We start from the raw sequence: 22,305 nt of genomic DNA, 5'->3' as shown, positions 1-22,305 counted from the left end.
AAATTACAGAAAAGAAATAGTGCAAGTAACCTTCCTCTCTGTACTGGATTATGGGAATGTGGTGTACATGCACACTTCAGCCTCTACTTTGTAGTCGTTGCATCCATGCTTTCACTAAGTCCTTCGTTTTATTCTCTACGAAAAAGTGGGTGGCCGTTGATATCTGTCAGAAAAGAACAGCACTGTATAAAATGTATCTATAAGGGACTACTTTAAAGACTGCCTGAGTATGTCACCTGCTTGTGAGGCATTGATACCAGAAGATTTGATACCAGATCACATGACTGCATAAGGCTAAGGACTAGCTGTGCCAGAACTGAGACGGGGAACAGAGTTTTTAGCTGTTGATTCATGGATAGATGGATGGATGGATAAATAAATATAAATAAATAAATAATCCCCCACGTCGGTTTTTCCAAACTCCAAATTAAGGACTATTCAATAAGTCTGGAAAACACTAACCAGAAATGAAAGAACAAGTTATTTAGAACAGTGTATCAAGAGTTTATATACATAGTTAATATACAACACCACAAAATACCACAAAACCCAAATGGCTGCCGCTGTGTGTATTATTACTGCCACACCTCTCCGAGAGTTGATACTTACCTTCTGATCAACACGTCCTTTATTTCTTTTGGCCAAACATATATGCTCAACGTATTTGACCAACGCATTGTGGTTTCACACAATAACATACAACCTGAAAACCGCACCAGACCGATGCCGTGATTGAGAAAATAATAAAAAATAAATATATCAGTTTTTTTTTCTTGAATTTAAGAACAAATTTGTAACAATCCAAAATATGTCCACCAGAGGACATTCTCTTTCAAAATCCAAACTATTTAATTGTGTTGTGTTTTTGAAACACACTTTACTTACTTGAACAAGTGAACGTATTAACTAAAATACTGAGGTGTACTTGATCAACTTTTGGCCAGGCGGGTGGAGTTAGTCATTTATTCACTGTCCCATCTGTCAGCATTAATACCAATACAATTATATTTACAGCTGTTTAATCATGGCCTTTTTTCTCTAAAGTGCGCAAAACACAAAAATCCTTCACCAAAACAGCCCCTAAATGCATCTCAGTAACAGTTCATTCATTTAGCAGAGGTTCTACTTAGTCCAAAGAAAGAAATGGATTGCATTTGAATCCAATGGATGCTGATTTATACTAAAAGTCAATATGGAACAAATCCAACTGATTACATATATTCTATTTTAATTGATTATGGAATTAAATCAATCAATCATGTTATTTATTTCAATTAAAAGTGCACTGCGTAACTTGTTTGATGGTGGGTCCGCATCTTCTTGTTTCCATGGAGATGTTCTTGCTTTGCCATGAATGGTTCACAGTATAGTGTTAAACTTATTCAACATTTACTTCACTACAGATGTTTTCATTGCTCAAAACTACCTTGGAAAAACATATAGGTATTATGACAGTGAGTGGACTCATCTTTCCACAGATCTGACCTGGAACTTTTGGTCTTGAGGTGCCATCTTCTTGTCTTCAATAACATCTCCATGAAAACAAGCTGGTGACAGACCCTCCACCAGAAAAGTTTTACTGTCCATCTTTACTTTATTAATTTAGATTTAATTAAATGGTACTTATTTTTATTTACCTCTTTTTGTTATTCATTCTATTTGTGAAGTGTAATGTGTCCATTTTGTACAATTTGAGATTTAAAGTGCATGTGACAGCTTAGACCACTCACTAAAACATAATTAATCATCATTATATTTAACATTTCACTAAAAATGTTAGCCTAGCCTGGTTTAAAATTGTATTTTTTAAATTCAGTGACACGAAGAGAAGTTTATAATTTTACTTCCTGGTTGGACACTGCCAGCCGATTTGACTTACGTAGAAGTATCTTAACTATAACTTCTATCGTAATGTTAACAAGGGCCAAAAGTTAACATGTCTAGATTATACAATAGTTATGATTAGACTAATACAAATAAATTACAATTTTATTTGTTTTGTTAAATGAAGGTTTATACTCTAAGAACCCTGCCTTCCTTGTGAATAAATTGTCTCTGCTTTTTGGGTAATACTGGTCACTTTAATAAGCAATGTTTGCACTGTTGTTCTGATGCTGCTGTTGTATATATTTTCTACCTCTAAGTATTTTATTTTTAAGCATATCTTTTTTGCACTTTGTGCGTGCCCTTTTTTGTATTTGTATTTATTCAGGATGTTTTTATGTTAGTTTATTACTGCAGCAAGTTCCTAGTTTGTGAACTGTGTTCACAGACGATGGCAATAAAAGTCTTCTAATTCTTATTCACAGCTACTTCCTGTATTTTTTAACTTTTCAATTTTCTTTCCACAATCTGTCTCTTATTCGACATAAAAAAAATATATTTACTACTAAGTATCCCACTAAAACAAGTAACTACCAAAAACATGAAAACCTGTCACATGCACTTTGAGTTAAAAAGGAAAATAACTGTTAGCCCATAATGTAAAATTACATGAAAATGTCCAGAAAGAAGCCATTTGTTAAACATAATTCAAATTTAAGAAAGACACATTCCACCCACTGTAATGGGAAAAAACTAAACATTTTAAATATACTTGAAGGTCCTATATTAAGCAAAATTGACTCTTGTGAGTTTTAAGCCATGTTATAATGCTTGATGTTACCCAATCTAAAAATACAACTCCGATACATGTATGTTTTTGATGAGGAAGCAACATAACAGATTAGAAAATATGGGCCGTTTAAACATCTTTTGATTTTACAAATTTACAATGCAATCTTTATGACATTCAGCCCTGGAATTTCCAATCTCTACTAAACAAAAGGTAAAAGGTCACTGTTAAGTTGAAAACTACCGCTTCATGAAATCACAAGCTGGAACAGAGCATTTTGAGCTTTGAGTGATCCTTTATTATATTAGCATCCTCAAACATGTGTGAATGAAACAAAACACAGCTTCAGGTACATTTTTGATGAGGTAACAACATTCTAACATGGCTTAAAGCTCACAAGAGTCAATTCTGTGTAATATAGTTTAAATGTAAATATTGTATGAGGGGTCATGACAGAGCAATACAACAGGATTTGAACAGAATGTGTCCCTCTGACATAATGATCTGAAATGAAATTGGCACGTTAAATATATGGCAATTGATACTTTGCAGTGGATGTCATTAACATTCCCTGGGGAGAGTGAGGCTCACTAGAGGCACTGCTTTGTCTGAAGCTCTGTTACTCAAGTTAGACTTTAAGTCAGTTGTTTATGGTCAGAGTATGTAAAAATTAGTTGGAATTACAAAAGGTGACTTGCTTTGTACTGTTAAACAAGCTAGCATGAATTCAGCCTGGAAGACCTAACTGCGCTCCCATGTACCGCTTCTCCAGAGTTAACCTGCTCCTCAGCCTTCCTCACCTCATTCCGATTACTCCTCTCCACTACCCACTTCCTCTTTGTCCAATCAGCTCCCAGTCTGGCCTGTTTCAGTTTATGAAGCAACCCCTTGACTTCTCATCATCTCATCGTCCCCTTTAGTCTCCTCGGCCTCACCTCTACCACCTCCTGTGCCTAGACCCCGGGAGAGAGACCTCTTCTAAACGTCCTGTAACTGGCCATGCCCTTCATCAAAATGTCTTCTGCCAGGGTCTGAGTGCCAAAGATAACTCATTCAATAATGTCTATTAATACATTTCTCTTTGTGTCTGTCTGAGCATCTCCAGGTCGAAATAAAATTTGTCACAAGCTAGCTAACATTAGTCAGTTGTTTTAATTGTTTTAATCAGGACCATGAACACTTGTATTCATCACAGGTTCCTGAAAATGTGTGTGTTAGTTTTTTCTTGAGTTTTCATACAATCTTAAAACTTAAGGCTTCAAAAATATAAAAAAAATCAAGATGTTTGCCAATTTGTCCATTGTGTTACCATGATAACTAATGAACATTCCACATAGACATACATGCAGAACACCCCCAGCATGATGTCACTGCAAAGTTTCAATACAAACGTTTAACAGGAAAAGGCTTCTATGGAGAGCTGAAGTAAAACTCATAAATATTCATGGTTTTTAGTTCCCTGTTTCTATGCGCAATTTTGAGTATTTTAGATCATTCAAAGATATAATGTTTGAATTGTTGATTAGTATGGCAATGGTCTAATATTCCATCAGTCTGAAACCCATGAAATCCAGTATTCTGGTTAAGAGATATGATGCTAACTTGTGGCTTTTTAGTATGTTTCAGTTAAAGCTGCATTATGTAACTTTTCTGATGGAGAGTTAGGGATTTGCTTGTCTCCATGCAGTTGCTTTGTCTGGAATGTTCCACAATATGAAACTGAAATTATCTATCTTGCATGTGTTCAGTTATACTATATTATAGGTGTTGTTTTTTTTTTCAAATAAATTTGGAAAAAAAAAAGCATTCCTACTGTGAGCGGGCACTAGTGGCATCATCTGCTTGAGGTGATGCCACTGAGATACTCAAGTTTAATGCCATACTGTGGAACATTCTAGGCCAAGCACCTAGATGGAGGCAAGCAGGTGGCAGACACTCCACCAGAAATATAGCAACCCCAGTTTAGTCTAATTTTAGACCAATACAGTCAATTAAAAAGACTGATAAAACCAAAAACTATCATTATTTCTGAGATTCTGGATAGAAGGAGGATAGGGCATGCACTTTGTCTCTCCACAGAACTGTTTCTCACTTTCTGTTTGTCCTTACTTAGGCACTGGGGGCGGGATTTAATGGCTGTCAATCAAAACCTCTCCGTTCTCCAGATTGGGCCTTTGACCTTGACCGAAAAGTCTGTGAGCGTTATACAGTATAAAAAGCAGCGTCTTTAGATAAAACTCTGTGCCATGTTTTCCCGTCACCTCCACAGAGTGACAGAGGGCTTGCTTGATTTAGTCTGATTTTCCCAGGGCAGCCCATATGAGAGGAGTCATATTATTTATTTATGCATCGGACTCCTGCTTTGGCCCCTCCCCCTGAGCTCCCTCTCCATTCTCTGATTGGCCCAGAACCAGGAAGTGTCCGTCTGAGGAAGAGGGCGTGGTGGAGGGGCGGCTAGAGGCTGCAATGAGACGACTCTGCTCCTCCAGGTCCTGAACGTCACACAGGACAAACAGAATAACGTCAAGTTTACAGGTCAAAAACTATGCTTGATAAATGCTTTCAAATCTGGTAACATTATAACCTTTAAAGGAACTGTATGTAGGCTGTGGTCTTACAATATTAAAAAAGATATTCTAATCACAACTGAAAACTGGGTTACCGGTGCCTAAAGCTGCATATATAGAGGACACATGCAAGTTTTTATGGACAGGCCATGAAAGTTCAAACCACCAGAATTCACTTACTGAGCCGCAGAGGGTGCATTAGCACTGATTAATGATTGATTGCAGGTGATAATAATAAATTATTCTTATCAATGATAATAATGATAATAATGGTAACAATGATGATGATGATGATAATAATAATAATAATAATAGTTCCATGGGACCTTCTCAATCTGCCGTTGTTTGCTCAACTCCTCCTGCTGTTTTTCTTTGGCCTTGTCCTCCTCCTTCCTCTTCTCCACTGCCTTTCGATCCTGCACAAACATCAGCATCAGATAAATAATTTTCTCTTTTTTGTTTAAATAAATATTATCTACATATATCTATCTATATCTATATACAGTTGAAACCATAAGTTTACGTACACTATACAAAAAGACACATACACTTTTTTCTCATTGTGACATGAAATCAGACTAAACTTTTCCTGTTTTAGATCAGTTAGAATTACCAAAATTATTTCTATTTGTGTAAAAAATCCTTATCTTATCATTATTCTGACATTTAGCAATTTTTTATTACATTCTTCAAAGTCAGAAGGTTATATACAGTAAGGTTACTTTGACTTTAAACAATTTGGGAAAACCCAATGATGTCATGTCTTTGGAATCTTCTGATAGGTTTATTGACAACATTTTGAGTTAATTAGAGACACACCTGTGGATATATACTGCCTGGCCATAAAAAAGTCACCACCAAAAAGAAAACTCACACACTGTAATATTTAGTTGGATCGCCTTTAGCTTTGATTATGGAACGCATTCGCTGTGGCATTGTTTCGATTTCGCTTCTGCAATGTCACAAGATTTATTTCCATCCAATGTTGCATTCATTTTTCACCAAGATCTTGCATTGATGATGGTAGAGTCTGACCGCTGCGCAAAGCCTTCTCCAGCACATCTCAAAGATTCTCAATGGGGTTAAGGTCTGGACTCTGTGATGGCCAATACCTGTGTGAAAATGATGCCTCATGCTCCGTGAACCACAATTTGAGCCCAATGAATCCTGGCATTGTCATCTTGGAATATGCCCGTGCCATCAGGGAAGAAAAAATCCATTGATGGAATAACCTGGTCATTCAGCATATTCAGGCAGTCAGCTGACATCATTCTTTGAGCACATACTGTTGCTGAACCTAGACCTGACCAACTGCAGCAACCCCAACATATCTGGTTAGTTAAATCCAGGTGACGACTTTTTTTTTTTGGCCAGGCAGTGTATTTGAAGACACACCTGAAACAGCTGGTAAGAGTGTGTCCTTATCCACAGTGAATCGAGTACTGTACTGACATGGGCTGAAAGGCCATTCTGCCAGGAAGAAGCCATTACTCCAAAAGAAACATAAAAAAGCCTGATTACAGTTTGCAAGTGCACACAGGGAAAAAGACCTGAATTTCTGGAGACATATCCTGTGGTGTGATGAAACTAAAATTGAACTGTTTGGCCATAATGAGCATGGTTATGTTTAGAGGAAAAAGGGGGAAACAAGCCTGCAAGCCTGAGAACGCCATCTCAAGTGTGAAATACGGGGGGGGGGGGGGGGGGCATCATGAGGAAAGAACATATGTGGAAATACTGAAGCAACATCTCAAGACATAAGCCAGAAATTTAAAGCTTTGTTGCAAATGGGTCTAATTTTGGTAATCCTGCCCTAAAACAGGAAATGTTTAGTCTGATTTATTTCATGTCAGACAGTGAGGGGAAAAAAAAACAAAAACATTTTGCATACATACATACACACACACATACACATACACACACACACACACACACACATATTTATCTATGTACAGAAAGATAGAGATGAGCGAGAGAGATGTATAGCTTTAGCAGCTGCTCTCACCATCTCTGAGTGAAAGGCGATCTGCTTGGCAAGCCCAATGCTGTCACAAATCTGAAACAGAAAATTAAAATAGACCTTAAAGTAAAAGTAAAAAACAAACTTTTAACCCTGTTATAATGCTTCTATCATAAATGCATTCAAAGTTGTATTTTGATGTATTAGTAATCCTGTACAGTCCTTTGAGGCTTGAGTCCTAACCCTTACATGCACCAGCAGCCTTGTACGTACTTAAATTCTAAAAATTCTAAAAAAGCAAACTCTAGGCCACAAATGTTTGAACAGACAGCCTCCTAAATGATCATTTATTTTTTCACATTTTTCAGGAAACAAAAAACATGTGATAATGGTTTTCATAAAAAGCTAAAACTAATAGATGAAAAATGATATGCTAACACCATGGAAGTATAATAAGATTTGGAAGATGAACAAAAGATGGCGTCATGATCAATGGCCTGTGCTTATTGGCACAAAATACAAAAACAAAAATTTTCTTCTGCATTATTTCCTCAATATGGGCTAGTGCTTCCCAACTGTGTGACGACAGAAACTTGCCCCATGTGATAAGTTCTGACTAATCAGAGGAATAGCTGCTAGAGCGGGCTCGGAGCGGGCTCGGAGCGGGCTCGGAGCGGGCTCGGAGCGGGCTCGGAGCGGGCTCGGAGCGGGCTCGGAGCGGGCTCGGAGCGGGCTCGGAGCGGGCTCGGAGCGGGCTCGGAGCGGGCTCGGAGCGGGCTCGGAGCGGGCTCGGAGCGGGCTCGGAGCGGGCTCGGAGCGGGCTCGGAGCGGGCTCGGAGCGGGCTCGGAGCGGGCTCGGAGCGGGCTCGGAGCGGGCTCGGAGCGGGCTCAGCAAAATCTTACAAAGCTACATTTTAGGAACGTTGATCATTTAAAATTTCATGCAGTGAAAATAGAGAAAACCCCTATAAAATCAGACCTTTGTGAAAGCTTTGTGAAAGTGAATGTTGCCGTACTGGGATCTTTATTTACTGACCTTTTCTCCGTCGTTGTTGGACTCAAAGATGTAGCAGATGGAGCGTGCGTCTTTGTGGGTCTGTAGCACGAAGCCAAACAGACGCTTGTTGTCCTGATGAGGCTGACACTGCAGCACCGACGACAATGGAAACTGAGCAGAAAAGGAACACGGGGCAATATAAGATTATACACTGGGCTGTGCAACTTCTCTGGTCAGTAAAAGCATGTGGTATGGAGTTCAGACTTTGGAGGAATAAATATGACTATTTTCTGATCTATGTTATAATGTCCAAAAATCCTCAAAACCATACCTGGAGTTTTTTGTTTCATTCAAACATTTAGCACATAAACCCTGCATGTTCTGAGTTCTTCTCTCGGATGGAAGACACTTTTCCACCTTGTGATTTCATGTGTTAATACAGGAAGTGCTCCATTCTGTTCTTAACCTCCATACACCTTCACTAGAATCACTGAACGATTTCAGCCCAATGTCAAATGAAGTAAAGGTAAAAGGTACCGGAAGCTGTTAACTGGAAAACTACCACTATATGGCATCACAAGGTGGAATTTTTTTTATTTATTTATTTTTATTTTGTTTATTTATTTGAAGGACAGTGTGCAGATACATTAAAAAAATGGCTGCACCAGATTTAGCAAAATGCTAATTTCCATCTGTAGTCCTTGATGTCACAAACATTAAAAAACAATTTACATTTAAAAAGTGCAATACAAAAGACAATATACAAGTGTGCAAAATTTTCAATACATAGTGCAAACTACAAGTTATTAAAGTGCGAGACATATGCAACAGATATCAGAATAAATACAGTATAGTCGCTATCAGATGATACCCACGAGGGTAGCATCTGATAGCTCTGTACCTTATTGGTATTATAAATATAAACAAGACAGTAATATGACCTCGATAAAAAGCCCAGACGTTACCATCATTGCTACATATTGGACAAATTTAAAATATTAAGCTTTGACAACTTGATCAGGTACTCTGATATTCGCCTGGTACATAAAATCTTGCATGACGCTGCCCCACCCCCACTAAAGACCTATGTACAGCCTCGCTCTCAACTAACAAGTAGAGTGTTAAGGTCCGTGTCTAGGGGTGACTGCAATGTTCCTACAAGAAAGTCCGCTTTCTCTCAGTCTGCCTTCTCTTTTAAAGCCATCAAGGAATGGAACGGGCTTCCAGAAAATCTTAAGAACATAGCAGATTATCACAGCTTTTCAGCTTTTCAGCTTTTTTCAGCTTTTCATTGCTACAAATTTGTCCAATATATAGCAATGATGGTAACGTCTGGACTTTTTATCGAGGATTTTCAACGCCTGATTATGCAATGATCTAAGACGATTTAGTACTGTTATTTTGGCTTGAGACCATGAGGAAATACAATACAAAATGTGAGATATAATCATAGCATTGAGATAAGATTTTGCTGCTTCTAATGATAATGAGCTTCTAATGTGTTGGAAGTTAGCGATGTTGAATTTCAAGACATTACAAACCTTTTTAATATGTTTTTTAAAATTAAGGGTAGGGTCTAATATGATTCCCAAGTATTTAACTTCCTCGACATTTTTAATCATGCAACTATTCACATAAATATTTGGACATACACTTTGACTTTGTTTGTTTGAGAAGTGCATTGTAACAGTTTTGTCAGTATTCAAAGTAAGGAAAGATTTGTTAAACCACTCTATTGCTTTTACCATTGCCACAGATAGCTTAGCTGCGAAAGAATTTGCGTCGGGACCGTGTGTAAGGAATACTGTGTCGTCAGCGTACATCACGATTTCTACATCGTCACAAATAGAAGGTAGGTTGTTGATGTACAAGCTGAAGAGCAACGGCCCCAGAATGGACCCTTGGGGCACGCCTGCTAAGCAAGTAGTAAATGGAGATGTTTTGTCATTTATCCTTACACACTGGTGATGATCTGCCAAGTACGACTGAAACCAACTGACAGTGTTTCTTGAGAGTTTGAAATTTTGCATTTTTGTCAACAGCACTGAATGGTTAACGGTGTCAAATGCCTTACGGAGATCCAAAAAAATAGCCCCAACCTCACAATAGCTGTTTTAAAGGAGTCTGGAAACACACATTCACGTAACGACTGATTAATTATGTGCATAATTGGTGCTGCCAAAATAGTCTTATGCTTCTTTAAGAAAAGCGTGTCAAGTCCCCAAGAGTCTTTTGCTCTGGAGTTTGAAAGTGATGAAATTATGTTAATGACTTTGTCTTCACTCACACCACAAAAATCCATAACGTCCACCTGAGTGGAAAGTGGTCCTCCTCTGTGGCCACATGCCACAATTCCGAACAGAGCATTTAGCATTTATTTGACCAGACCAGTAATAAAGGGTTCCTCAAATATGTGTGAATGAAACAAAACACAACTTAAGATATATTTTTGAGAAGGTAACAACATTATAACATGGCTTTAATTAATACTGAAAGACATTCTTATTTGTTTTAATACGAAAAATCTAAATAAATAAATAGAATAAATAATAAATTATATATTAGATAGCTGTATATGTGTGTGTGTGTGTGTGTGTGTGTATATATATATATATATATATATATATATATATATATATATATATATATATATATATATATATATATATATATATATAATTTTTTTTTTTTTTTTTTACAATCTCTTCCTTTTCTTCTCTTGTTTATAAAACAAACTTAATTGAATGCTCATAATAATTTACAATAAAAACTGTTCTGAACTCACCCTGAGTCGAGTTACTTGAGTTTGGGGATCTATGAGTCTGCAATAGAAAAAAAAAAAACATTAGGGATACTGTTGGCTGATATGAAACATGGTACATATTCATCCAGAATGATAGCTCTCTGATATCAGTATGTTGCACCTCAAGTTCGACTAAACACAACCGTCCAATCAGATTTGTTTTTTCAGTGGCGCATGTAAAATGAAGGAGTTTATTGGTCATTTATCATTTACAAATAAAATTACATTTCTCTCACCCGAGACAGAACAGAGTTTAGTACTTTGTGAATTTCTGCAGAATTAATGAGCAATGTTTTTCAGTCCCTTGTGATCTTTTTTTTCCTTGTCAGCAGCCATATTTGATGTGGACGGATCGTGTGTGTTCCTGATTGGCTAATCCACTTCTCAATCATGGCCATCTGAAAACAGGGACATTTACTGATGATCAGACTCACGTCTTCATAAAGTGTGGAAGAAGTGTGTATTCTAAATCTCAGAAAAAATGCAAAAAAGGGCAAACTAAAGTGGGCAAAGACAAAACTGAAAGAAAATTATAAAGATTAAGAGTTATTCTAAAATGCATTAATAAAAACCTATTGATTAACTCACACATGTGACCGGGTGTTTTTGATCATCATATTTCTCTTGAACATGTAGACACAGAGCAAAAGATCCAATTGTTGTGTTACCTGATTTTTCCAGTTATCTGAAAAAAGTAAATGTGTTCACTAACTACCATATACCTCAAGGTCCATTATCCTGCAATATAAACAGTATCACCTCAAAATCACTATAATAAGTAAAGTGGTTTTACCCATCTTCATCTGCATTCAACATTCGAGGCCTTTAGCACACTCTAGGGGCATCTACATCCCAGCAGTCATAAAAGTGCAGCGATATTTTATGGTTGCAAGCTTAATTGACACAATTGGAAATCACAAAGGCTGCGGTTTTTTGAGGTTTTGACACAAAATGTCCTGTCCCATTCTGCATAAAAAATGCTAAACCTGTAGTTTAGATCTGTACAAACATGTTCTGAAATGTAATTCTTGTATTGTTTGTCAATTCATATTTCAGTCTTTTTGATTAAATTAACTTTGAACAGAATCCTATTGTCAGACAATTTTGATATTTTTCCCAATTTGTTCTGCTCTACAAGTATTTTGTAGAAATAGTTTATGTTAGCAGTGGTAGTATGTGCTTGAGGAAGTCACAAGTAACAAGCAGGTGCATCATTCTGAATATGTGAATGACTAATCGCTATAGCAACTCATTATTTTGAAACTCATGGATAGTAGTATGTCAGCACTGTCAGCATTTAGCATAGACTGGAGTTGCCAAAAGTATTGAAAATCAGATACTAATTGATACTAAAACTAGTATCAAAACTAGATACTTGTGACTTTTTTAGTATCTGTACCTGCTCAAACATCGATAACAGAAATGAACCTTTCCTGAATAGCTTTAGAATTATCTTGAGCTGTATCAGAAGTATAAGACCACATAGGATCCATAGTAGTACATGGGCTCATAGTAGTCTACCTCGATGACTGAGGGATTACACATATATAAGGCCACATGATAAATGATGATATAAAAGAAGGTATTACGATTTAATGTTGAAAATGACAGTCTATTGTGTAAATAAAGAGTGTTTTTAATCATCATCTTTGTATCTAAATCGGTATTAAGTATCGAGTCTATTCCTTAGTACAGAAATCTAGTTTGAAATTTTAGTATCGTAATCACGCTTGAAGCACGTACTTGAGGCAGTCGCAGGTGACAAGCAGGTGCGACTCGGTCATTCTGAAGATGTTGTGAATGGCTCGAGCGGCGAGGATCTGCCTCATGGTCTCAGAGATCACGTCTGCAGAGTCTGTCCTCACCTCCATCGAGCCCAAGAACCGCACGATGAAGAGCTGGTGCAAGATTGAGTCTGGAGACACACAGAGGAGTTGGTGAATATGAGTAACCTGGTCAGTCAGAATCACATGCTTTGGCAAAATTTTACAAAGACGAGTGGGTCTGGAACAGTATCCTGTCTCACATCCCAGGAGGATTAACCAATCAAAGAGATGCATGCTCCGTTCCAATAGTAAAACAAACATGGCAGTTTGGGTGAGAAAAAAACAAAACAAAAACACAGTGGACTGATTAACAGTCCACAGAGATTTCGGCAGAGCCCACAAGCAAAGCACCAAACTCTTATTTATCTCCTCAGGTAAAAGAAATTATATATTATGTTCTGAATGTTCCCCTCCCCGAACCACAACCTTAACGTGGTGGAGGGGTTTGAGTGCCCAAATGATCCTGGGAGCTATGTTGTCGGAGGCTTCATGCCCCTGGTAGGGTCACCCATGGCAAACAGGTCCTGGGAGACGGGTCTGACTAAGAGCGGTTCAGAAGCCCTTCATGAAGAAAAACCCAACAAGGCCGTTTACGTCGCCCAGACTGGCGTTACCGGGGCCCCACCCTGGAGTCAGGCCTCGGGTGGGTGCTCGGCAGCGAGCGCCTGGTGGCCGGGCCTTTCCCCACGGGGCCCAGCAGGCCCAGCCCGAAGGAACGATGTGGGGCCGTCCTCCCGTGGACCCACCACCTGCGAGAGGAGCCATGAGGGGCGGGTGCAGAGAGATCTGGGCAGCAGTCGAAGGCGGGGACCTCGACGACCAGATCTCCGGACATGGAGACTAGCTCTGGGGACATGGAATGTCACCTCGCTGGGGGGGAAGGAGCCTGAGCTTGTGCGGGAGGTTAAGCGTTACCGGCTAGATATAGTCAGCCTCACCTCCACGCACAGCTTGGGCTCTGGAACCCAACTCCTTGAGAGGGGTTGGACTCTCTATTTCTCTGGCGTTGCCCGCGGGGAGCGGCGGCGAGCTGGTGTGGGCTTGCTCATTGCCCCACAGCTCAGCCGCCACGTGCTGGAGTTCACTCCGGTGAACGAGAGGGTCGCGTCCCTGCGCCTTCGGGTCAGGGACAGGTCTCTCACTGTTGTCTCGGCCTACGGGCCAAACAGCAGTGCGGAGTACCCGGCCTTCTTGGAGTCCCTGGGAGGGGTACTAGACAGTGCACCAACCGGGGACTCCGTTGTTCTCCTGGGGGACTTCAATGCCCATGTGGGTAACGACAGTGACACCTGGAGGGGCGTGATTGGGAGGAATGGCCTCCCCGATCTGAACCCAAGTGGTGTTTTGTTATTGGACCTCTGTGCTAGTCACAGTTTGTCCATAACAAACACCATGTTCGAGCACAAGGGTGTCCATCGGTCCACCAGGACACTCTAGGTTGGAGGTCGATGATCGACTTTGTTGTTGTGTCATCTGACCTCCGACCGCGTGTCTTGGACACTCGGGTGAAGAGAGGGGCTGAGCTGTCAACTGATCACCACCTGTTGGTGAGTTGGATCCGCTGGCGGAGGAGGAAGCCGGACAGACCTGGCAGGCCCAAGCGCATCGTGAGGGTCTGCTGGGAACGTCTGGCGGAGCCCTCTGTCAGAGGGGTCTTCAACTCCCACCTCCGGGAGAGCTTCTCCCTGATCCAGGGGGAGGCTGGGGACATGGACTCTGATTGGGCCATGTTCTCCACCTCTATTGTCAATGCGGCTGCTCGTAGTTGTGGTCGTAAGGTCTGCGGTGTTTGTCACGGCGGCAATCTCCGAACCCAGTGGTGGACACCGGAAGTAAGGGATGCCGTCAAGCTGAAGAAGGAGTCCTATCGAGCCTTGTTGGCTCGTGGGACTCCTGAGGCAGCTGATGAGTACCGGCGGGCCAAGCGTGCCGCGGCTCGGGCAGTCACAGAGGCAAAAACTCGGGGTTGGGAGGAGTTCGGGGAGGCCATGGAGGAGGACTATCGGACGGCCTCAAAGAGCATCTGGCAAACCGTCTAATGCCTCAGGAGGGGGAAGCAGTGCTTCACCAACACTGTTTACAGTGCGGGTGGAGAGCTGCTGACCTCGACTGGGGATGTTGTCGGGCGGTGGAAGGAATACTTTGAGGATCTCCTCAATCCCACTGTCACGTCTTCCAAGGAGGAAGCAGAAACTGGGGACCCAAAGGCGGACTCGTCCATCACCCTGGCTGAAGTCACTGAGGTGGTTGGCAAGCTCCTCGGTGGCAAGGCTCTGGGGGTGGACGAGATCCGTCCTGAGTACCTCAAGTCTCTGGATGTTGTGGGGCTGTCTTGGCTGACACGTCTCTGCAACATCGCGTGGCAGTCGGGGACAGTACCTGTGGAATGGCAGACCGGGGTGGTGGTCCCTCTGTATAAGAATGGGGACCGGAGGGTGTGTTCCAATTATAGGGGAATCACACTCCTCAGCCTTCCTGGTAAGGTCTATTCTTAAGGTCTATTCCAGGGTAATGGAGAGGAGAATCCGACCGATAGTCGAACCTCCGATTCAGGAGGAGCAGTGTGGTTTTCGTCCTGGTCGCGGAACACTGGACCAGCTCTATACTCTCCATCGGGTCCTTGAGGGTTCATGGGAGTTTGCCCAACCAGTCCACATGTGTTTTGTGGATCTGGAGAAGGCATTCGACCGTGTCCCTCGTGGTGTCCTTTGGGGGGTGCTCTGGGAGTATGGGGTCCGGGGCCCTTTGCTAAGGGCTGTCCGGTCCCTGTATGACCAGAGCAGGAGCTGTGTTCGCATTGCCGGCAGTAAGTCAGATCTGTTCCTGGTGCATGTTGGACTCCGTCAGGGCTGCCCTTTGATACCGGTTCTGTTCATTATATTTATGGACAGAATTTCTAGGCGCAGCCAGGGGCCGGAGGGGGTCTGGTTTGGGAACCACAGGATTTCATCTCTGCTGTTTGCAGATGATGTTGTCCTGATGGCTTCATCGAGCCAGGACCTGCAGCAGGCACTGGGGCGGTTTGCAGCCGAGTGTGAAGCGGCTGGGATGGGAATCAGCTCCTCCAAATCCGAGGCCATGGTGCTCGACCGGAAAAAGGTGGTTTGCCCTCTCCGGGTGGGTGGTGAGTCTCTGCCTCAAGTGAAGGAGTTCAAGTATCTCGGGGTCTTGTTCACGAGTGAGGGAAGGATGGAGCGTGAGATTGACAGGCGAATCGGTGCAGTGTCTGCAGTAATGCTTTCGCTGTATCGGTCCGTTGTGGTAAAGAAGGAGCTGAGCCCAAAGGCAAAGCTCTCGATTTACCGGTCAATCTACGTTCCTACCCTCACCTATGGTCATGAGCTCTGGGTAATGACCGAAAGGACAAGGTCGCGGATACAAGCAGCTGAAATGGGTTTCCTCTGCAGGGTGGCCGGGCGCACCCTTAGGGATAGGGTGAGGAGCTCGGTCACACGGGAGGAGCTCGGAGTAGAGCCGCTGCTCCTACACGTCGAGAGGAACCAGTTGAGGTGGCTCGGGCATCTGCTCAGGATGCCTCCTGGACGCCTCCCTAGGGAGGTGTTCTGGGCATGTCCCACTGGGAGGAGGCCCCGGGGAAGACCCAGAACACGCTGGAGGGACTATGTCTCTCCGCTGGCCTGGGAACGCCTTGGGGTCCCACCGGAGGAGCTGGAGGACGTGTCCGGGGTGAGGGAAGTCTGAGAGTCCCTGCTTAGACTGCTGCCCCCGCGACCCGGCCCTGGATAAGCGGAAGAAAATGGATGGATGGATTCTGAATGATACAGGAAGTTTTGAGAGAAGATGTCTTCCGGATTTGAGAGACACATGACACCAATTAGCGGCTGTGGCTGAACCGCCCCAAGTTAGGACGCCGTTTTTTCAAGGTGTATGATCTACTTCTAGACTCTTCTGGATTTGAACAGAATGTAGAAGGGACTGGCTGGTCAGGAAAGTATACAACATAATTATACAGATTTAACAAATAATCTTGCCTAGTTTTTTTATTCAGGTAAAGTTAATAATTTTATGTCCTGGTTGGACACATGCTGCAGATATGATGTGCATGGAGGTAATTTCATATATTAGTTACCTACTTGGCAACTGTACAGTAAACAAGGGCTGTAACCTAATTTACACAATAGTTATGATAAGATTAATACAAATAAATAACACCTTTGTTTTGTTAAATTAATGTTTACAGGTCCAATATTACGCAAAATGGATTCTTGCAAGCTTTAAGCCATGTTATAATGTTGTTTCCTCCTCAAAAACATACCTAGAGTTGCGCTTTATTCACACATGTTTGAGAAATCTCTTACTATTAGTCTGTCTAAATCTCCAAAGCACAAAATGCTTTTTAGTCCTAAGCCCTGACAAAGACACTCAGGTGTCAAAACGTGTAGGCTGGGCCATGTTTCAATACAGGACTTGCAATTTTTCTACATAAGGGTGCCTTGTTGGTATGTGCTAAGATAAATCTCTGTTCCTCCATGCTCTGTTCTAGCTTATGATGTCATGTAACAGTAGTTTTTAAGTTAACAGCTATCGTTTACCTTTTGATCAGTAGAGATTAGAAATTCCAGGGCTGAAATTATCCAAATGATTCTAGTGATGGTGTATGGAGTTTAAAAACACAGTGGAGCACTTCCTCTATTACCACAACATCACAAGGTGTTTTCAGTTTGAGAGAAGAGCTCAGTCTAAGTATGCAGGGTTTGTGTGTAAAAACATGTGTGATTGAAACAAAACACAACTCAAGGTTTGTTTTTGACAGTTGAAATATTATAACATAGATCAGAAAATAGCTCGATCTGTAAATTATCTCTGCATTTTGGATTGTCTGTGTTGATGACATAGGTAGAGGTGTTCTGTGTTTCCCCACACACCACCACTTAACTGATGTAAAAATATGATAAATATTTAACACAGGTACTATTCCCTCTAACCCAAGTCATAATTAGAAAAACATGAAAACCTGTCATATCAGTTAACTGTGTTTTACTAAACTGAGTAGTGCAACCTGTCATAGGCATTTTAACTCACGGTTTACATTTCAGAGGCTGTACCTTCACTGTCTTCACTGGCTCCATCTCCGGACTCTCCAAATGGGTTGCTCCTTCTCCCTGTCCCACTCTGAGCTGAGGTCCGCTGTGATCCTCCACTCTCCTCTGTTACCGGGGAAATAATGTCGAACTGGATGGGCGTATCCGGGGCGACCAGAGCATCCAATGAGAGCACAGAGAGAGCTGGAGATGGCTCTGATCCCACTGAGCTGATGCTACTGGCACGAGCGGGTCGGCCCTTACTGCAATACAGGGCAATAACAGAACAGATTATTAAATATTGACCACCTTGGAGGTACAAAGGATAGTATTTATTCAGTTCTAGGGCAAATTATATTGTTTTTTACTCATTCACACAATATTTCAACATACTTTTACATGGACCACACTAAGCCTGTAATTGTTGGTGGATTGAAGGTATATCTGACCCATCGATTAGTCGACTAAAAAGGGGGCGTGGCAAAAGCTCTCAAAACTACTAAGTATCTTTTTGGATCTGACCCATACTGCACTTACAAGCCTTCACCTTCATTCAAAAACAACTATTTATACAGAAATGTACTAGGAAACAATGTATTTATAGGTAAAAATGTACATTAACTCCCAAATCATCAGCTAACTCGCATCATACATTCTCCTTTGTGTTGTTGTCCCATATAAATTTGTATAATCTAAATAAAATAATTAGTGGACTAATACCAAATTTGGTTTACTACGACTCCATCAACTGATAAATCGACTAAACAACTAAACACTTACACCCTTAGACCAGTACCAATTTGAGGTACTGGTCAGGAGTGATTAAGATAAGAACAAGCCTACCTAATAATGTTTGTTTGACTTTCTCAAACTGCTCAAGTACATTTCTCTATCTCTCTCTCTAAATTCAACAAAACATCGCTAGGACCCATAGTCAAATGAACTGTGAAATTTCACAAGCTGTTAACATTAGTTACTTACCTTAACTGGGGTGCTGGTTTTTGAAAAGACAAAATGGGTATTTAACTCTAACTAGTCCTTTAGAACAAGATTTTCAGACAGAAGTGATACAGGATCATGGGGATGTTTCGATATAGATTTTTTGAGCAGATAACAGTATTTGGATTGTAGCAGTCAGAATTTGTCACAAAGTGATGCTTTCACAACACACTCTTGATTCTCTCCACTACTAGAGAAAAATTGTGTAATGTGTAATTGTGTATCTTTAAAAAACAATAGCTGGTCCCTGTACCCTATAGTAGTGAGTGTTACCTGGGCCTCATGCTCTCGTGTCTCTGCTGAAATGATGGAGATGGGGTCACAGCCTCCAGAGCAGTTTGGTTCACTCGTGCCGCTAGCTCCTTCGACAAAACAAAAACGACTCTAAATACCTTTACCTTAAGTCTCCTCAGAATGACTCACGTGAGACACTGACCTCTGCATTCTCGCTCAAATAAATCCTCCTAGAGATGTTGTTGATGGTAGAGATCCACTGCAGAAGACACATACATGTAAGACTAATCAAGTGCAAGAGAACAAGTACATTCAACTTAAAAGTTACATTGAAACAATAGGAACTGGATATAATGCCATGCCTACAGCAGTTTTACAATTTTAAAGAATGAGGCATCCATTAGACGGCCATTTTCATTGACATGAATGGTAAAATGTTCAGTTTATTCTAATTAATACCTAAAGACATTACAGACTAGTAATAGTAATAGAAATTATGAAATTATCAGTCCAATTATCAGTTGAACAGTACTTTTGAGACAAAGGAGGCGTAAGGCGTACAAGAGTAGAGTCACTCAGTTACCTCTTCACAGTCCTTTCTGCTCTCAGCTTGCAATGTCACCGCTCTGAAAAAAACAAAATTAACTTACTGCACAACCAAGAACTAACCCAGGTCTACACAAGGTGTGAACTAGGACTAAGCCAGGACTAGACATATCTAAACTACAACTAAACTAGGGCTAAACAAAAGAGAAGGCCCCAAGACTAATTCAAGACTAAACCTGGAGTACATAGAACCAAATTAGGGCTAAAGATAAAAACAAACGAGCTTGTGCGGGAGGTTGAGCGTTACCGACTAGATATAGTCGGCCTCGCCTCCATGCACAGTTTGGGCTCTGAAACCCAACTTCTTGAGAGGGGCTGGACTCTCCATTTCTCTGGCGTTGCCCGCGGGGAGAGGCGGCAAGCTGGTGTGTGCTTGCTCATTGCCCCACAGCTCAGCCGCTTCGTGTTGGGGTTCACTCCAGTGAACGAGAGGGTCGCGTCCCTGCACCTTCGGGTCAGGGACAGGTCTCTCACTGCTGTCTCGGCCTACGGGCCAAACAGCAGTGCAGAGTACCCGACCTTCTTGGAGTCCCTGGGAGGGGTACTAGACAGTGCACCGACTGGGGACTCCGTTGTTCTCCTGGGGGACTTCAATGCCCATGTGGGTAACGACAGTGACACGTGGAGGGGTGTGATTGGGAGGAACGGCCTCCCTGATCTGAACCCGAGTGGTGTTTTGTTATTGGACTTCTGTGCTAGTCACAGTTTGTCCATAACAAACACCACATTCGAGCACAAGGGTGTCCATCGGTGCAAGTGGCACCAGGACACTCTAGGTCGGAGGTCGATGATCGACTTTGTTGTCGTGTCATCTGACCTCCGACCGCGTGTCTTGGACACTCGGGTGAAGAGAGGGGCTGAGCTGTCAACCGATCACCACCTGGTGGTGAGTTGGATCCGCTGGCGGAGGAGGAAGCCGGACAGACCTGGCAGACCCAAGCGTATTGTAAGGGTCTGTTGGGAACGCCCGGCAGAGCCTTCTGTCAGAGGGGTCTTCAACTCACACCTCCGGGAGAACTTCTCCCTGATCCCGGGGGAGGTTGGAGTCATGGACTCCGAGTGGGCCATGTTCTCCACCTCTATTGTCAATGCGGCCGCTCGTAGCTGTGGTTGTAAGGTCTGCAGTGCTTGTCGCGGCGGCAATCCCCGAACCCGGTGGTGGACACCGGAAGTAAGGGATGCCGCCAAGCTGAAGAAGGAGTCCTATCGAGCCTTGTTGGCTCGTGGGATTCCTGAGGCAGCCGATGAGTACAGGCGGGCCAAGCATGCTGCGTGTCGTGCGGTTGCAGAGGCAAAATCTCGGGGTTGAGAGGAGTTCAGGCAGGCCATGGAGGAGGACTATCGGACGGCCTCAAAGAAATTCTGGCAAACTGTCCGACACCTCAGGAGGGGGAAGCAGTGCTTCACCAACACTGTTTACAGTGCGGGTGGAGAGCTGCTGACCTCGACTGGGGATGTTGTCGGGCGGTGGAAGGAATACTTTGAGGATCTCCTCAATCCCCCCGTCATGTCTTCTGGGGAGGAAGCAGAGACTGGGGACCCAGAGGCGGACTCGTCCATCACCCTGGCTGAAGTCACCGAGGTGGTTAGCAAGGTCCTCTGTGGCAAGGCTCTGGGGGTGGACGAGATCCATCCCGAGTACGTCAAGTCTCTGGATGTTGTGGGACTGTCTTGGCTGACACGTCTCTGCAACATCGCGTGGCGGTCGGGGACAGTACCACTGGAATGGCAGACCGGGGTGGTGGTCCCTCTGTATAAGAATGGGGACCGGAGGGTGTGTTCCAATTACAGGGGAATCACACTCCTCAGCCTTCCCGGTAAGGTCTATTCAGGGTAATGGAGAGGAGAATCCAACCGATAGTCGAACCTCGGATTCAGGAGGAGCAGGGTGGTTTTCGTCCTGGTCGTGGAACACTGGACCAGCTCTATACTCTCCATTGGGTCCTCGAGGGTTCATGGGAGTATGCCCAACCAGTCCACATGTGTTTTGTGGATCTGGAGAAGGCATTCGACTGTGTCCCTTGTGGTGTCCTTTGGGGGGTGCTCCGGGAGTACGGGGTCCGGGGCCTTTTGCTAAGGGCTGTCCGGTCCCTGTATGACCGGAGCAGGAGCTGTGTTCGCATTGCCGGCAGTAAGTCAGACCTGTTCCCGGTGCATGTTGGACTCCGCCAGGGCTGCCCTTTGTCACCGGTTCTGTTCATTATATTTATGGACAGAATTTCTAGGCGCAGCCAGGGGCCGGAGGGGGTCTGGTTTGGGAACCACAGGATTTCATCTCTGCTATTTGCGGATGATGTTGTCCTGATGGCTTCATCGAGCCAGGACCTGCAGCAGGCACTGGGGCGGTTTGCAGCCGAGTGAGAAGCGGCTGGGATGGGAATCAGCTCCTCCAAATCCGAGGCCATGGTTCTCGACCGGAAAAAGGTGGTTTGCCCTCTCCGGGTGGGTGGTGAGTCTCTGCCCCAAATGGAGGAGTTCAAGTATCTCGGGGTCTTGTTCACGAGTGAGGGAAGGATGGAGCGTGAGATTGACAGACGAATCGGTGCAGCGTCTGCAGTGATGCGGTCGCTGTATCGGTCCGTTGTGGTGAAGAAGGAGCTGAGCCGGAAGGCGAAGCTCTCGATTTACCGGTCAATCTACGTTCCTACCCTCACCTA

At 43.0% G+C, this 22,305-nt stretch overlaps 1 protein-coding gene across 1 annotated transcript in view; it reads right to left on the bottom strand.

Moving 5' to 3' along the window:
- Positions 1–950: 950 nt before the first annotated feature.
- The window catches only part of appl1 (adaptor protein, phosphotyrosine interaction, PH domain and leucine zipper containing 1), a 31,986-nt gene continuing 10,631 nt past the window's right edge, over positions 951–22,305 (bottom strand). Inside the window, exons 12-21 of the mRNA XM_033974231.2 lie at positions 19,626–19,668; positions 19,245–19,301; positions 19,082–19,170; positions 17,834–18,072; positions 12,685–12,856; positions 10,924–10,960; positions 8,178–8,309; positions 7,187–7,237; positions 5,508–5,597; positions 951–5,106 (exon numbers count right to left, since the gene is read on the bottom strand). Of these exons, the coding sequence (XP_033830122.1) occupies positions 4,957–5,106; positions 5,508–5,597; positions 7,187–7,237; positions 8,178–8,309; positions 10,924–10,960; positions 12,685–12,856; positions 17,834–18,072; positions 19,082–19,170; positions 19,245–19,301; positions 19,626–19,668 (1,060 nt within the window). The 3' untranslated portion in view covers positions 951–4,956. The remainder of the gene's footprint in view (positions 5,107–5,507; positions 5,598–7,186; positions 7,238–8,177; positions 8,310–10,923; positions 10,961–12,684; positions 12,857–17,833; positions 18,073–19,081; positions 19,171–19,244; positions 19,302–19,625; positions 19,669–22,305) is intronic.

Source organism: Periophthalmus magnuspinnatus, chromosome 10 (assembly GCF_009829125.3).
Source record: "Periophthalmus magnuspinnatus isolate fPerMag1 chromosome 10, fPerMag1.2.pri, whole genome shotgun sequence".
Taxonomy (NCBI): domain Eukaryota; kingdom Metazoa; phylum Chordata; class Actinopteri; order Gobiiformes; family Gobiidae; genus Periophthalmus; species Periophthalmus magnuspinnatus.
This window is presented reverse-complemented; position numbering and strand designations above follow the sequence as displayed.